At 40.1% G+C, this 18,803-nt stretch overlaps 1 protein-coding gene across 4 annotated transcripts in view; it reads right to left on the bottom strand.

Annotated features, from left to right (window-relative positions):
* The window catches only part of ME1 (malic enzyme 1), a 154,033-nt gene extending 139,506 nt beyond the window's left edge, over positions 1-14,527 (bottom strand). The window contains exon 1 of one of the 4 annotated variants that reach the window (XM_064412539.1): positions 14,309-14,527. In XM_064412539.1, the coding sequence (XP_064268609.1) occupies positions 14,309-14,413 (105 nt within the window). In that variant the 5' untranslated portion in view covers positions 14,414-14,527. Of the gene's footprint in view, positions 1-7,795; positions 7,815-13,462; positions 13,488-13,895; positions 14,035-14,308 lie in introns of those variants that run through there. The other 3 variants (XM_064412540.1, XM_064412541.1, XM_064412542.1) reach the window with 3 other exon arrangements.
* Between the last annotated feature and the right edge of the window lie 4,276 nt (positions 14,528-18,803).

Consider the following 18,803-nt stretch of genomic DNA (forward strand, 5'->3'; position numbering starts at 1 on the left):
TCTTGAGTAGGAGGTTTGACTTCTGAGATCCCTTTCGACAGGAATTATATTATGGTTTTATAATAAGATTTCACTCACATTTCAGTAAGCAGCATTCAGACAACAATCTTCACAGAAAAAAGGATCATTTCAAGAAGCACCAAAGTTTTTAGCAACAGAAAAAAACTAATTCACGAATCTGGGTCAAAACATTGCAAAACCTCATTGAGACAGGCCAATTGCAGTGCAATACACAATAAAATACACCCCCAAAAATTTCCCCAAAATTAAACTAACATGCTTTGACAAAACTTACTATACAGATAAAATGTCAGAGCACTAACTAAATTGGGTAAGTTAAATAATGGAAAACATTCATAAAAATACTCTCTTTGCAAGGTCCTTAGCATGGAAAACTAAGAGAGGGAGTACTCTTGTTTACAAGGTATTATTTTAAAACCAAGACATGCTGTTGTGATTACTTCAAATACTGCAGTGCCATAAGCCACATCAAACAAAACCACTCAATGGTTAACATGCATTTTCCTTTAACTACTCATTTCAAGGCAGAGTCAAACACCAGCAAACACAATCTAGAGAGGCTGAGGCTCTCTTCAAGATATGACTCAAAAGAAGTTTCCAGCCAAAACAGGTTCTGCTCCTGCAAACATTTATTTTGTGTTGGAAACAGAAATCCATTTGCCTATAACAACATATAATGTGAAGTGAAGAAAGGACAGGACCAGTAGGAAAAAATTTCTTTTAATACCATCTTTAACCCAAGCTGCATTTGTCACAGCACTAGCACAACACCCACAGCGCCAAAATGAGATTAATGAGGATTTGACTATTAGTATTATTTATTAGATTTGCTGAGGATAACAGATGCAGGGAATGCAGAGCAGACTCACCAAAAGAGATGCAGCTTTGGATCCCTACAGCTGTATGTCTAATACTGCCCTATTGCTCTGCTCTCCACACGGGAGCCTCGCCTATGTAAAGTAATGAAGTGTAAGTAACAGGTCAGTACAAGATAAACGGGGCTTTTATGCATGGGCCACATTTCCTCATGGTAGCTGAAAGATTATTTCTTTGTATTTAAGTAATTAGATGCATGTAAGTATTTTCAGGGACAAAAAAAATGCTTACCATGTATACTTTGAGAGTTGCACTGCTGGCAAGTTGGAGCACAGCCAGACAAGCATTAGATTTCTGTAGCTACTTAAATAATTATTTTCAGGATTAGATTCACAGATATCAATTCCTCATGTAGGCTTTCTGGTCACTGCTGAAACCCATAACAGAAAAAAGGAATCCACTTTGAATAAGAAGTTATTACAAAATAGGAGTATTAGGATATCATTCAATATTTTGATGTGCAAATAGATTAATTTTGCTAACTGTTAAAACTTCACTGAGTTATCTTCCAAAGAAAATCTTATTTTCCTGGGTATTTACACTACAGAAATCTGATTCCCAAGAATATAATAAGAATTCATACCTAAAGAAAATATATGCAGCTCCTTCTATTTACAAGACATGTGCATGTATTTTTTTTAGCACATTTTAGGAAATAACCAAACAATTTCTAAAAGTTATCTTTGACAGTAATAGCTCCAGCATATAAGGTGGTTTCATTCAGCCTTTATACACAATTTTTGTGCAGGACAATTTCTCTAGGGAATAAACATCAAAATTCTTAAATTTGGGAAAACAGTGGGTGTCAGATTTGTATCACCTCTACCTATTCAGTAGCTAGCAAAATCGTCAGACAGCTAAATATACCCTTAAAAAGTCAACCTTCATTCACATCATGACATGCATTTAAGTCCTGGAGACATGAATTCTAGCTTCTTAAAGAAGTGAAGTTTCACTGAGTTAAAAACTACTGAACAGTGCCTAGCTGGAGGTTAAAATACCTTTTCTTGCAGGAAGTATTGACCTGAGTTTCCCCAGGCATTCAGGTGATAAATCCTGAACACTTTCTCACCTCTTCTCCCCATTTAGCTGGAAGGGAGGCAACCTTCAGAATGCTGCCCAGGACCAGGAGGCTTAGAGGAGGCAGCCAAGGGTCAGCTACCACTTCATCTAATTGGAACTAATCTGCATGTGGCACAGCGTGGCCTGAAGCCAGGAGCAGGTTTAGCTACACAGATGGATGAGCTCTTCCTGCCTATTTAGATCTTCATTTTCCCCCCACAGCATTCAGTATGGGCCATGATTTACACTCCTGTCTAATGGATTTTCATGGATCTAGGAAATTGTATGTTCACGAGACTGCATATCCATTAATATCCCCTCCACTTTTAATTGCAATAGAGCAGAAAGTAAAAGGACATGGATAAAATATATCAGGACTTACAAATTCAACAAGGGTCTACTTAGATATACTTTTAAAGAGCTATCAGCTTGCTGACTGATTACTGCAAAAACTAAAAGATGATTCCCCCCACCAGGGAAAGAAATTGTATGTAGAAACTATTATAGCAGTATAAAGACAACAATGTAAACATTATCTAAAATGACTAATTATACAAGACCAAGTACTTCATACAAGTTTTCATACTGAACACTTCTCAAATGCTGTTTCCCTATTCAGATAAGAAAACTAAATTGCTAACATTTAATATTCTTAGTGCATGACCTAGTTTCCAGTCCAGTGCCCAAACTACTACAATATTTTGTCTCTCTTGATAAAGCAGAGCTCAGTAATTAAGGGGGGAAAATGTGTGTACTCATATGCATTACATAGTTCTGAAGTAAGACAAAGAAAGCTTTTAAAGATTTGTCAAGTGTACCTCAAAGCAGCCCAGAAAGGGTGTGTGTCAGCCACACCCCCTGTTTAAATTGCTGGTGGTACACAATGACAACTATATGATGCTTTCCTATATTCATCTATTCTTCTTACCTCTGTTTTAACCACTACTCCTTACTAGTAGTAAGGAGTAATTATAGTTACCAAGTCCTCTAATAGTTAGAGGACTTGGTAACTATAAAACCAAAAGAAAGTTACTTCTTGCCACAAATGACACAAAGTTCCGGAAGTTTTGGAAATAATGTTAGTTTGAACGATGAGTGTCTCTATCCTAGAGAAATATTTCTTTTCCCAAGAATTACACCTCAAAAGAAAGCACTCACTTTTTTTTTCCTCCTTGGTGTTTATCTCTGTACTCCAAGAAGCACAAGAGCTCAGTACCACAAACAGCCTGGCAGGAGCTCAGAGGCTCCAGTTCCACATAGACTCCTGACCCAGAACGCTTTGCTCTTATGGCAAACACAACACGAGTGGCTACAAGACAGAGCCACACTGGTTCTGTTTCCCCAGGTAAGATGAAAAGTGAGATGCTCTGCTTTTTCTGAGCTTAGATAAATTGCTCCTTTTAAGCAGCTGCTGAGTTTGAGTGCTGCAAGTCCTCTTGGTACTGCAGTACACAGTAAGACATCTTTTCTGATACCTCTTTACTCACTCAGATTTATTTATTTATCCCCAGATACAATAGATGCACTTAGTTGATCCACTGTGTTGTGCTAAATGAAAGAATTGCCATGCTCTATAGGAATTAAAAAATGTAACTCAGAATTAGCAAGCAGGTTTTTACCTGACCCTTGACTGACCTAAAAACCAGGCAGATCCAAATTCTCTATTACATGAACAAGAGTAATGCTTTATCCAGACTCCATTTACAGAAAGCTATGCAATTGGTAAGCCTCAACCTCAGAGAATCCGTCATGAACTCTTGTCTTAACAAAAAGCAACAAATACAAAAACAGATAAACCACACTGATTTTATGCTCTCCCAAGACTATAGTAAGTCACAAATTTGCATCACTGAATTTCAAAAAACTCCTGGGATAAAGACAACTTGAAACATACCAAGATGATGTCTTGGAATTGAAAGGACAACTGTCCCACATGAGCTCCAGCCAAAGCAAGGAACAATTTCAGAGAAACCTTTGGAATTAACATGTCAAGCAGTCACCTAAAACATATGATCTGAGGAAGACTGAAATGACTGGACAGAGATAACAAAAAACTGCTGCAAGATCTCACTCCTGCAGAAGGCCCAAGAGCCTGAATCCCAATCCCTTGAAAGAAGGCTCTCCATTCTTCCCCAGCCCTTCTTCCTATGACCTAACTTTTAAAACTGGCTTATGCCTGGGCTAAACCAAAGCTACACAAACCTAAGGACCTTAGGGAATTACTCCAATAACTGCTACAGCACAAAATCAAAACTTTGAAATTAATTTTCACAATTTTTTCCATTTTCCGGTAAAGAGCAGCATATAAATTTACCTTTCAATAGTAGAGATTCAAGTCAAATCAAAACATTAAGTGCTTTGGCAAACTCAGTTATTCATTTCACTTGGACAATACTATGTTCTTCTATTCTGACTTTTATCTGTAACTATTGAATTCTCTTTTACTATTTGGGTAAAGAGGCTTTACTGTCTCTTTCATAAATACATCCCACACACATAAATCTGCTTTGTAAAGTCAGGTATCTGGAGGATGAAATCCAGTAAGTCAGCCAGATACCAGTACCATAAATGTTACAGCATGCTTCATAATCACTACTATGCACTCTGTTCCAGCACTGATTTAAGGCAAAGATTTTTTTTCTTGGTCGTTAAAAAGCCAGAATTATTTTTGCCTTTGTGGAAAAAGGAATTATGTACTTCAAAATAATTCTTGCTCTTCTCATGCAGAGCAGTACTATCTAAACTCCATGCCAAAAGAAAACTTAAAAGGGTATCACTCACAAGGGACAAGAGGAAGAAAACTAAACTGTGATATCCAATCTGAACTGGATACCAAAATGATTTCATACCTCATAGCACCTACTCTGTTATAAAGATAAACACAATTCATTAATAAGACAGATGAATCTAAAATACTAACAGAAGACTCAAGACTGCATCTATTTAAGCGAAGTTACATTGAACCAAAGGTGTTTGCAATTTTTCAAATCACTTCTAATGATAACAGGGATAAGGAGAAGCAGAACAGTAATTTAGTTTTAATATTAGACTTTGTTTTTTGAGGGGAAAAAAAATTCTAAGCCAGAAATGGGTAACAGCTGCTACTAAAAAAAAGAAAGCAAGCAAAACCTAAGCATAAACATGCAATGATAAAATTCATGGTTGCTCTATGCCTCACTTATATCTTAGGACTGAGGAATGTGCCTTCTGAGCTCCCACACCAGACAACTACATCCTGACATATTTCCACATCTTTGGCTGAAAGTCTGAAATAATCAGATCATAAGAGCTTTTTTCCCTTCAGTTCTACGTTATGTGTTCTTTATGTATATAAAAAGCGCTTCCTCTGCTTCCTCTATACTGTAAACAAATTCAAGCCCTGCTCAGAGTATTATGTTTCACACAGAAATAGGCACTAACAGTGTTCAAGTAAATTACAAACACTGATTTGAACAGAAAGTACACAGTGGCCTGCAAGGACTGCCTCCAGGGTGCCCCGTGACCTCCTTCTTCTAAGGCAGGATTTTTGCTTCCGGAATTATGCAACAAATTACATTAGCAAAGCTTAAGACCAAAACATGTTTCCTTATGCATGCAATGCAGGGGTTATTTTTCATTAACTCCTAAAATAAGCTATACCAAGGTATATGCATAAGTAATTCTCAGACAAAATTAGAGACCTGTTTTTAACAGAAACAAACTTAGCTTTCTCCACAGCATTTCTTATCACTGAAATTAACCAAAGATTTGGATTGTTAAAATCATGTTAACTAAACATAAAATGAGATACTGTAATATTCATGACTTTAAACAAATTAGTCAGACTAGCCAAAACCACTTACCCTGTAAACTATTAATATTTCAACATTTCTTTCTACACTGGCTGCTAGGAAACAAGCAATCTGTGAAGGTTAAAGGCACTCAAACTCTCCAGATGACAATGGGTTGGGTTTTTTGGTATTTTTAAGGATTAATGCATTATTAATTTCATGGCAGTTTTGCAGCTGCTTCCTCTCTTGAATCCTTCTATCATTCATTTACTCTCATTTACTCTACCAAAAATGGTATTAGGGTCAGGTTCTTAGGTCTTTCCCTAATATCTCCTACACAAATTTATCATCCTTATAAATGCCATGAGCTTATTTGTGAGAATGCTCCAACCCTTAGCTTTCCTGTGGCTGGGAGATCCTGTCAGCTCCAGCTCCTGGAGCTATCTGTAGTGTGTGTCACACTGACAGTCCTTTGAGGCAACCTTAAAATTCCTACTATCACGCGGCACATCACGGAATCAAGAAAATTGGTCATAATGATAACCCAACACATAATTACACAGCAATTTTCTTATTTCTCTGGAAGCATATAATTTCATTCTAGAAAAAAAATAATTCTAAAATTCTAAATTCATGGAGATTCAGTATCAATATGCGTGAGAGCAATCATTTACTTCTCAATTAAAGGTATAAACTTGCTGCTGAGGGGAGAAAGGTTAAGGTAAAGAAAAGAGTGACTGACAGCAGCTCAATCTATGAAGGCTGCATAGGGTGAACAGTAATAAAAATTATTCAATTCATTTTGACAATTTCTTAAAGCAACTATTAGGTGGCTTCCTCATCTTCTTTGACTCTTCATCCATGACTTTGATTTTTTATTTTTTTTTTAGGATGAGCAGATATACAATACAACCCACAGAGAGCGTGCACAGTTGCAATTTCAGAACCAGAAATCACTTCATAGGTTTTGAGAACAGGACACCAACAATAAATAATACTTCTTAATATATCAGTTGGGTAAGGTAGATTTCTTATGATTGCAAGCCCTTCCAGAAAGCAGTGCTGGTGACTGTGTACTCTTCTCCTGTGACTCTTCTCCCTGAATGGTACGGCAGAACATCCTAGCATCAAGCCAAATTCATCCTCTGCCTCTGAATAGAAACCATCAGCATCTTAATTTAAATATTTGAATTCCTGCATCAGGTAAAAGACTTGGAAGCACCAAAGCCTTTTCCCAGTCTCCTGCAATTTAATGCATAGCTTTGCCGCTTCTACCTATCCATGGGGAAGTTTGTTCCAAGTCCCACCTATCCCAGTTTGTAGGTACATGTTTGCTGTGTCATGTTTGTCTGCAGTTTCCTGTACAAAATTTTGGCTACCATATATTAGAAACTGTTAATCCTACCCCCATTCTATTGCCTTTTTCCTATACCAGATTTAGCTCCTTGATGTTATGTTAAACCAGACAGTAGAGATAATTTCTGTAAAACTATTCCCAGTCACAGGCCAGGCCTGATCTGGGCACAGAGCACAGAGAAAGCATCTCCATGAATGACAAGAACATTCAAACAAAGCTTAACTAATGACCTACCACCAACAAACTTTATTATTGTATAACCAATCTCATTAGACAGGCACAAAAACCAATATGTTATTTCTGTTATTTTCTGCACTTTCCATGCTAGTCTTCCAGCCATGATGGGCCACAGAGCCCACAGGCAAGCTCCATACATTTACTCCCTCCAAGGGAGCACAAATGACACTTTACAGGAGCTCTTCAGATTTGCAGGGAGGACAAACCACTTGCTATTGCAGCTGAAATCCCAGGATCATGTCCTTCATGAATGATCCTTTTGAAGCTTCTTCAAAACATCTGTTCCACTAAAAATTCTCAACTATATACTGGAAAAAACTTTATGAAGGATCTAATTGAAGGGTATTAATACTCTCTTTCAGACCTCCAGAGCCTGTAGCAAGGAGACCTTTGGCACGAAACTCTGCATCAACCCCTGCAGGCATGGGAAACAGCAGGCAGAAGCAAGCAATGAATGAAATACACAACCCACCTGAGCAGGCAAGGAAGGAAAGCATGACAAAGCAGAGATGGCACATTTTAACCTCTGGTCATCGGTTAATAAGAAACATTGCTGTCACACGCAGTTCTCTTCCTCCTCTCCTCCACAAGGTAAGCAGGGCTGGGGGGAGGGAACCTTGTGCCTCCTACGGTGGCATCTTCCGTTTTTTTCAGCAACAGCTCAATACAAGACACTGATTCAGCAGAATTGGATATATGAAGAGCAGAACGCAAAGTAAGAACCTCTCTGCAGTTTATTTTACCTAGACAGAAGTAAAATTTCTCAGTGAACTCTACTCCTATTTACTGTCAGCATCCATAAGTAGGATTAAAAAAACAACACTCAAGTACTCTGGCCACATCTCTATAAAACCTACTGTCAAAAGGCACATTTAACTCAATTTAAATACAGAGATCCTGTTTACATGGTGCTCTGTGCCAAGATTAATGTTTCTATTCAAGCAGCATTTAATCAACAACTGTAGGATTTCTCAATCAAAAGTAAAAAGGTCAATTTTGTATTCAACTATTGAAGTTCACAAGAAAATTACACAACTGCAAATAGTTTTTAATGCCTGAAGCAGATTTGCAGGAAAACAGTTCTAGGTTTCAGCTTCCTGTGACAACTTACACCACTATTCAGTTGCTATTAATGCTTTTTAGCTTACTGCATAACTTCTTCTCCTTCATTTTATTTGCTTTTAATTCAAGTCACAGAACTTTGTTCCCAACTTGCTGTCTCAGCACTGTTTCATAACTGCAAGCAAAGAACTGGAGGCCAACAGGAAGAAAAGAACATAACACCAACCACAGCAACTTACCTACTAGGTCAGTAGCAAAGTATTGGAAGCAATGAACACTGCGAGCTGTATACATTAATTAGAAGACAGTGATAAAATAATCTGATTTAAACACTTTGTGCTTTTTCCAAGACTTTCTCCTTATTAATAGTAGGCAGGACAACCTGCCTTAAAATAAGAAACTTGAAAAAAAAGCACAGAATTTATTTTTAAAGCCTCTCCACACATACTGAAAATAAAAGCAGTCATACAAAAGACATCCCACATGATTACTCCTCCCTCACACCTCAACAAGGCATTTACAGAAAGGAGGGATACGCTACCAGTGTGACAACCTCCTCACCCAGCCCTGTGGTACCCACCAGTGAGCCACTATCAAGCTCACACCCTTGCCCAAAACTCAAACACACAAGGTGGCTGCATTCTGCCACTCTGCAACTTATGATCCTGATTGTTGAAGAGCAAACAGTTCTTGCATGAGCCAACCTCACACTTGAAGAACCTCCTGTTTTAAGCTGCCATTTCACAGAACAGCAACTAGTGTCGAATATTCCAGTAAGAGATAAAAAATGTAATTCTTGTCAAACACACGGGCAAAATTTAGAGAAGTTCACTCTAAAATGCTTCAAAGACCAGATTTATTCACTTTTTGTGCTAGCACAACCACTATACCACATACTCTTGTTAAAGACCTGAAAAATCACAGGGTTATCCCTATCAAGATAACCTAACCTTGGTAGGTTATCCCTGCCAAGATCAGAATTGCTCTGCTATATGATCTGGAAAGAACCAAGAACACCTACTTTTAAAAACTTCAAAGTTTTTAAAGGGCAAAAAGTTAAAGGAAGTAGAACACAGTAAGAGCGATCAGCAGCTATACTAAAAAGAATTCCTCAAATTATATCTTTATTTTCACATGGAACTAACAATTTTCTCATCTAAAAAGCACTCTCATTCCTACTACCACTTAGATTTTTTGGAAGTTACTTCATATTGCAAGGGATTATTTAATTTTATCTCACAAATTAATTACAAATTTACAAATTGTAGATAATTCTAATATGCAATTTAAAGAAGTGTTTTCCTCTTCCATCCCCAATGTCATCAGCTTTCTTCCAGAACAGCTATCTAGAGGCAAGGCAATGGCAATATTCACTGGGCATTGGCCACTCCACAAGACCCACCCAAAGCACACACAAGTTTAAGATATGAAAATACGAACATTATCTATGGATGGAAAAATAATTTTCTATTGCTTGATATTTGATAAAGGAATAGATTTATTTAAAGGAAGTTCTTAAATGGATCTTGTATTTTACCTATCAGATAGAGAAAATCTCCCTGGAATACTTCTGATTTTTTACTGAGGTTTGGTTTTTCTGAGACCTGTTGCAGGGTTGCCAACTAATGTCAAAGTCATAAAACCTTTTTCATACGTCACCCAATCAAAATCAAATTTGCTTTTATAGAGGCAACTCGTTGTGTACAGAACATAATCTATCTGTATTTCACAAGCTTGCTCATCCCACTGTGTGAAATGTAGAGCAAAATGGGAAGTCCGTGAGTCTCTCTAAGAAGTTTGCAATTGATTTTTAGTAAATTAGTACACCTAGCATGTGTAAACTGATAGGAGAGATATACGTTCATATCTTAATGACCCTCTAATCACCTGCTCATTTCCTCAGCCTGGAACTGATTATTCACCAGAGTCACCTTCACTCTTCTGCCTCTCCTGAGGGTTCCAGTTGAGCCACTGTTAGAAATAAGACACTGGGATGAATGGACCTTCGCTCTGTTCCAATATGGTCCTTCTAGAGGAAATCCCATGGGAAGTCAATGCACTGACAATCAACTCCAGCCAACAACTAATGTCACTTAGTGAGAACCTGCTAAGGCTCAGGGGCATCACATCTGGGAGACATAAGGGTAAAACACCAATGCAATTGCAGGTGGGATGGACACTGAGTGCTCTCAGATATTCAGCAGCCCTATCAGACAGTCTGTTCTGAAATTCTACAGTGCTTTAGTGCAACTTAAATAAAGAGAAAGAAAATAGTTTGCACGCACATTATACTCAGCAATGACAACAGCAGTCACTCAGTAGAGGAATTAAAATTAGATAACTGGGGAGGAGAAAGAGCCCTCCAGCACTCAGATTTAATAGAGTCACTTATTTACTGCTCACTGAATTGCTCTGCAGGAATATAAAAGCAGCCTGGAATTGCATTTCTCCAATGGCAAAGTTTCTCAGTCAGGGAAGAGTTTACACTTGATAACCAATACAGGCTATTGGGAAAGTTTTGTATTGAAATACGTGATTGTCTATCTTCACACCAAGATTCTGAAAATAACCAGTTTACAGGAAAATATTATTTGCTTAAATATTAAAAGGTAAAAAATAAAAGATGAAACTGTAGTATTAAATGGTTTGCGAGCCTTAAAACTGTAAACTTGTCCACTGAACAAAGCATGCATGAGATTTACAGTAGGGAAAGAGCAAATTACTTCCACACTTCTGTAGCTCATCAGCTTAAAGAGCATACAACTCCCAGCCAAATCTATTTCAGTGAAAAGAAGTGAAACTGTGTTTGTTTTCCTTGTAACTGCTATTTACAATGTGTTTGGTTGCCTAAGGGAAAAAGACAGACAATTACCAGAAAGGTTCTAAATATACTTTTAAACACTAACAGCCTAAAATTTCAGACAATAAACTGAATTACAATTATTGTCCATATACTTGGACACACATCCTCAAGTAATTAAATTCAGTCTGTTACAATCCACTGTTTGTCATGATTTCTGATGTATCACTGCTGCTGAGATGGCACAAACCATTCAGGGACCCAAAATGCTTTGTAGGGGGTGGGGAGGGAAGGGAGTGGAAACAAATCACAAAACCAGCAAACATTTTTTATTGAACTTTTCCCTCTGACGATTGGACATGTTTGTGAATTACTAACATAGTCAAACATTAAGGATTTACAAATGACATTGCTTAGGGAGTCAATTTTGCCATCCAAGCAGAAGTAGAGGCCAAGCAAAAAATAAGAAATTTGAGTTTACCCTGGCATTCACACATCCTTTTCTCTCAAAAGCCAGGAAGATTAAGTATAAAAAGGGACAAGTGTGCAGAAATCCAGTTTTATTATTGAATGAGTGGGACACTCAAATGGAGCACCTAAATAGAGATAGGGTTTTGGGATTGAGTTTTCTGTTTTGCTTGGGTTTTTTTTTTCTTTTTAAATCTAGCACTTATTTCTCCTTACATCTGTTTTTAAAAATATTCAAGTATGAATGGTTCCATGTAAAATTTTCAATTTGTCTGAGAAAAGGAATGTGTTACTTGAGGACACAGGCCCCAAGCTCCCACATCCTGAAGCTTCCAAGCTGAAGCTGGCAAGCAGGTAAAACAACTCAGTTTTTTACCTCTGCCTTCCTTTCTACAAGTCGCTGCTAGATACCACTATTTAGTACTTACAGTCTACTTCTGCCACATAAGTGGAAATAGGCCACTTAAAACTGGCACCATATCCAAAAGAAAGTGCTGACCCTAAGAAATTGCAACTCCTTGACAGGGCCAAGATAGCAGAAAGTTCTGGCACCTTGCAGGACTGCAAGAAATCCCTGTACTTTAGAATCATTAAAGGAAATATTTTATCTACTTTGAATTGAATTCTCAGCAACCTGATGCTTGTTTAACGGCCTTGACAAAAGAAAGTGAACTAAGAGTAGCAGGTCCATGTGTGCAAGCAGGCCACAAGCTATCAAACTGACAACCATGTGAGCAGCCCTCAACATATCTGAATTTAGTGCACCTACACAGAATCAAATGTACACATATTAGGGTGTAGTACATCGACACCCACAAAAATATCACCTGTCTCAGTCAGAAAACGGGATTACCTATCCTTCACCAGACGAAGACCAGACTTTTCTCACAGGCACAAAGACCAGATTTTTCAGCTGAGCATTTCTAACATCAAATTCTGTTCACTGGTAATGAACAACAATCTTTTCCTGCTTCTCTGCTTTATGGTACACATGTGCTATACCACAACTGAGAGAGTATGAAAGAATAAAGCCTAACCCAGGAAGAGAATGGTGCTAACCCGCCAAGGCTGGCAGTCTGATCTTCACACAAGCTGTTCACTTAAAGAGCCAGACTTGATAATCCTTGTGGGTCTCTTCCAACTCAGAATATTCTGTAACTCCTCTCTCCTGTATATTAAAATCAAGTAATGTCCTTCCTCTTTAGCACCTCATCTGTGATGACCCATCCCTTCTGTACACTGTCCAGAGGCAAGATGTAAGGTGTGTAAGCATCACAATGAGCCTGCCTCTGACTGACCTTCAGTCCATGCATTTTAGAACAGGCCCCTTTTATTTCTTTAAACAAGGTGAGTTTTCTGTTGGGTTGGCCTTCCTGGCTATGCTGAATCAGACTTTTTCCATTAATATTACAGCTGCTTAAATGCAAACTCAGGCAAAACAGCCTGGTTTCTTCTTGGGAGAGCTATATTTTGGTAAATTTTCCTTTCTCCTGACCTCAGGAGACCTTCTCAGGCCTACACAGACTTAAGACAGCCTCTAAGGAAACTTTGTAGTCAAGCACCAAGACTAATAAAAGCAGTATTCATCTAACTTACACATGGAGCTTTTAGTGATGAGTCAACCTGTCCAGTAAAACGAGAGACACAATTTTTGTCAATTTATCCAACCTGTCAATAAGCAAAATGACTGTATATATATTCTAATGCGGATGGACAAATCAGAGCACCATTCCAGCTAATGTGCAAGGTGAAATTTGGAGGTAAGGGTCTGACCAAGGCTTCATGTGCTAGGTGTGGCTCATTACCTACCTTTAACCAATTTTCATTTTGGCAGCAAATTCAGGGTTTGTCATATCAATTTAATTATTCTATTAGATGAACTTTGCATCTTTATCAAGGCAGTTGTGCAAACACTTCTCTACTCAGTTTTATGTTTCCCATATGAGTTTTACACGTTTAGAAAGTTTGATGAAGCTGAATTATCATTCTTAAGCAAACTGGAAACGCGTCAAAAAGGTTTTGCTGTGCTGTGGCATCTCTCAGAAAAGCTGACTGCATTAGCTGATGCAGAGCGGGGAGGAAACTGCAGTTGCATTTTAGAGCTCCAAGAGGAATAGTTGCGATAAACACATTTCCACCCTGCCAGGGGAGAAAACGCAGGACAGCACCAACAGCCACTTCTGCCCGCAGGAAACGAGGTGTGGCATCCGTGCAGAAGAGGATTGGAAAAGAAGGAGGGTACCGGGAAAACAGAAGCACGGCAGCAGGAACTCGCATCAGAGCGGCGTAACTTTCAGCAGCATCCTCCTCCTCCCGTGCTGCTGCTGCAGCTCCAGTCCCCCGGGGCTGCCGAGGGATGGCTCCGCGGCCCGGGCCCGCAGAGGCGGCGGCGGGCAGGGCACCGGCCGCCCCCCGCCGCCCGGAGGAAGAGGAAGCGGCGCCGGGCCCGCAGGAAGTGCGGCTGCCCCGCGCCCCCGGCCCCGGCCCCGGCCCGGCGGCCGCAGCGCCGTGACAGGTGGCGGCGGCGAGCGGCGGCCCCGGGCCCGGCTCCGCGGGCAGCCCCCGGCAGGACCGCCCGTCACCCGCGGGGCCGCGGCGAGGGCGAGGGCAGCCGCCCTCCTCGCCCAGCGGCGCACCTGCCCTGCCCGCCCCTACCTTGTTGAGGTGGGGGTCGCGGAGCACCTCGTAGCCCCGCTTCATGGTGAGCTGCAGGGTCCGGGCGCCGTCCCGCTTCTTCTGGTCTCCCTTCCCTGCTTGCATGGTGCGGCGCGGCGGGGCTGACTGCCGTCAGGTCGCTGCCGGAGCGGAGGCAAAGTGGCGGCGGCTCCTCCTGCTGAGGTGACCGCCCGGCGGGGTGGGATGATCCTACCGGAGGGCGGGAGGGAGAGAGGGAGGGGGCAGAGCCGCGGCGAGGCGCCGCCGCCGCGGGAGGGGGTCACCGGCGAGCCGCTGAGTCACGGGCGGCTCCGCGGGCGGCCGGGCGGCCGCCCAGGTGCGAAGGGCAGCGGGGTGCGGGCCCGCAGCCCTGCCCTGCCCGGGGATGCAGGCTGCGCTGCCTTCTAGCGCAGCGGAGGGGCCCCCGGAGAAGAAGGCCGGTCCGGGATCACCTGCTGCGGGGGGCTGGCAGGCGGCTCTGCCTCGTCACGCCGGGTTCGGCGCAGGGGCTGCCGAGCGCCGCGGCCGGACCCCATGGGCCCGGACACCGCTGACCCCCCTGGCGCGGCCTCACGCAGGAGCCGGGCCTCTGCGCTTGGGTCACGTTCAAGTTTCACTTTCCTTCTGCTATTTAAATGGCCGTGAAATCCAATCTTTCCCGAAGGGGACGGGCTGCATAGCTTCGTACAGTCCGGAGCACATGTTTGATGTAATTAGCTGTGGTGGCTGGGGTTGTGCCTGGTCAGGATGGAGAGCACCGGGGCAGAGCAGGTGCTTAGCTGGTTTGTACCGCTAGCCCTGACATTTGTTTTCACTATGTTCTGAAATTCTTTGCGTGCAACCCATTGTGTGCTGCATCACTGTGGCCTTATTCATCTAAATTCAAGTATGTAAGCAAAAATAATTTCCATATGGATGCTGTAGTCCTGCTGGAGAATTTGCACAGCTTTAGATGTGTGACTAGAGGATTAATTTAGAAGGGTTTTGTTTCTGTTGTCAGGCAGCAATGAACAGATACAAATTCTGCAGCTCTTTCAAACTTACCTCTCCACATTTAATCAGTAGGCCTTGTATCCATACACTAATGGATACAAGGCCTACTGATTAATCTTTTATTAAAAAAAAATACTTCCACAGAATCTGGCTTTTACCAAATTTCCTATTAAGTAGCTCTGAGAAGTTTCTTTGCAGATAACTAACAAAGGAAAGTTGGAAGCGTTCCAAGTCTCTATTCTGGAAAGTTGACTTGCAAGTCAGCAGAAAATTCAGTAAATAGCTTTGTCCCTTGCTCCACCATCTCAGTATTATGGAAAGCAGTAAACTAAAATTAAAATTGTCTTCAAAACTTTAAACCTGAAATCTTTCTGATCAGTTATCCAGCTTTCCTTGGATTTCTCTGACTAGCTAAATACCTTCCTCCCCACCCAAGTCCTGAATATTACTTTTAGTAAGTATCAGGCATATGTGGTTTCATCTCGGTTCTTTCTTAGTTATAAACTTGAAAAGCAACATAGAAACATCCTTTCTCCTTTCTTTGTGAGTACACTGAAACCATTCTGATAGAATGCTTGCCTAGTGCAATATTTTATCTGAGAGTAATGTCTACTGATGTAATTTTAATCTTCATGTTGCAACACTGTTTATAAAAAAAACCCTCTTTGATTTATGTGAAAAGTCACTGCAATCATTGTGAGTACCTGCTCAGAGGTCTGATCCCAGCATTTGTCCTGACACTTTGCCCAATTTATAAAAGGTATGTAATGAAGCAGCTAAATAAAGTCAGATTTATTGGGATATATACTTTTTTTGCATGTAATCAGAATTGAGAAATCATTTACTACTGTGTTTTTAGTGTGAATTTACTCCTCCCTATCTTCCTAAAAATACTATTTATTTGCATTTATGTTCAAACACTAATAAAAACAAAATCATAACTATCTTTTGAGATGAATGAGTTGTAAAAATGGCAACAAATCTTTTCAGCTCAAAAGGAAGACCAAAGAAACAAGCAAAAATGGTGTCATGTGTCACCTGTCACCTGTAAAAATCTTCCACTTGAGACCTCGAACATTTTACCATTTAATGAGATTAGTAGGGATTTATTTGTCCAAGTCTGCTGTTAGTGATTACTTTTCTCCTAGACGTTATACCTTCCTTCAAATTCAGTTGTTTATTTGTATTGCCTTCACAGAGTATCTTTGATCAAGAGAAATTTTAGAGTGGCTGTTCTAGGACCTCAAAATGTTCAAACTGTATAAATAATTCCAAAGGAGTAATGCTCAGCAGTTACATCTGCAGTCAAAGGTCATTATTTATTCCAAAAGAGGACTGCATTGCATAATAATGGCACAATATAGTCCTATTTATAGGACTATAAATAAAGCTTTTGTAAGTGACCAAATTATTTGTAATGGCTGTGTACACAATATAGATTTTTTGGTAAATGTTAGCCCACATTCAGATTATTAGTGGGCATTGTACACTATTAGTGTGTTTCTGCCAGGCACTTAATTCTTTTTCTCAAATGGTTTCTGTATGGAACACTTTTAAAACTCTTACTCATGATTTTTCATAAGTACTTCTGGTTTCTTTCCACCTTCTGTATTTCTTGTTTCTCTTAAATCTCTCATATGTACTAAGGACATATATTCAAGCTCCACTTGAAACAATCCTAGGAAAAAAGAAAAAGACTAGAAGGAAGATTGGTGGTGTGATTTAACCCCAGCCAGAAACTAAGCACTATGCAGCTACTCACTCACTTCCTGAGAGGGGGAGAACTCAAAAAATGGTAAAACATATGGGTTAAGAACAGTTTGATAAACAAAATGAAGTAAAATACAGTGCAATAATAGTAATTAAAAGCGAGGTAACAAAAAAAGAGGAGTAAAACCCAAAAAAAACAAGTGATGCACAAGACAATTGCTGACCACCTTCTGACCAAACTCCAGCCCATCCCTGAGCAGCAATTGGCCCCTCGTGACCAAATCCCCCGATTTAATTTAATTAGGATGATGTTGTATGGTATGGAATATCCCTTTGTCAGCTGTCCTGGCTATGCTCCCTCCCAGCTTCTTTTGTGTCTCCGTGTTGGCAGAGTATGAGAGAATGAAAAGTCCTTGGCTGAGGGTGAACACTCTTGGGCAACAGCTGAAACATCAGTGTTATCAGCATGATTCTCCTACTAAACCCAAAATGCAACACTCTACCAGATATTAGGAAGAAAATTAACTCTTATCTCAGCCAGGAACTTGACAACCTGCTTTTTCAAGCCAGTAGTAAGGATGGATAAGTACAGGGAAAAAAATTCTTTAATTAAGATGACTCAATGCATTTAAATATCTAAGAATGGAACTTGGGAAATATCTTTGTGTTACACTATGAGTGATCAGAGGATTTGGACTCTCTCAAACTATTTTTTGAACACTGTTGATTTTGGGAGCTGTATATCCTACTGTGACACTGGGGAGGGGTTATCTTTCAGGGCTACCAGTTTGGAAGAAGAGGAAGGGAACTCCTGTGTCCCAATGAGAACATGCAGTTAACTACTTTTAGGGTGGTATTTGTGTGTTGTGTCTGACTTACCCATTAAGATCTGTAGTCAAACTATTACCAGTAGCAGCTGGGTGCTCACTCTGGGGTCACAGTACTCCAGGCAAGACCTCATCAGCCCTGAATCAATGGAAAGTTACTTCATATGTTTGAAGCGTGCCAGTGCCCTCCATACTTGTCAGCACAATGTTTGCTTTTTTGCAATAGTGCAACACTGTTAACTCCTGCTGGGCTTGTGATCCAGTATAACCCCAGGTCCTTTTTTGTGGGGATAGAGGTTGGGTGAGTTCATTGGGAGAGACTTTTAAGATCACTGAGTCCAACTGTTAACCCAGCACTGCCAAGTCCAACATTAAACCATGGCCCTAAGTGACACGCCTACACCACTTTTAAATGCCTCCAGGGACAGTGACTAAATAAATGATGGAGATGCTCCTTTAACCCTCCTTTTGCTGCTCATGTATTTATAGAAACATTTGTTCCTATACATTTGTTTACTGAGTTACAAATTTTTATTGAGTTATAAATTTTTTTGTTGGGTTGGCAATACCAAGTCAAATTTGGCAGGGACAGAGGTTAGTTTTAAAAAAGATTAATTGTTTCATGATCTACAAACTAATTGAAGCATTTTAAAGTCTCTGTAACATAAACATTTTACAGCAGTGGGTAGCAATCCAGACTTGTGCTAGGTAATTTGAAAATGAAGTTGAATTTTTCATCATTGGGACATATGTTTTTAGTTAGGCTAAAGGAGAAGCAAAAATTGAACTGTATAAGCAGTATGAGGTTGTTGTTTAATAATGATTTTTTTATTATCTTGAAGAGATTTTTATAACACGAAGGTGGTTTTTGAAAAAGATATACTTCAAAGTAGACAATGCACTCCTGAAGTTAAGAGCAGAATCTAGCAGAAGGTTTGAAACGTCCAAGTACCAACACTGAGCGC

The sequence above is a fragment of the Passer domesticus genome, chromosome 3 (assembly GCF_036417665.1).
Source record: "Passer domesticus isolate bPasDom1 chromosome 3, bPasDom1.hap1, whole genome shotgun sequence".
NCBI lineage: Eukaryota > Metazoa > Chordata > Aves > Passeriformes > Passeridae > Passer > Passer domesticus.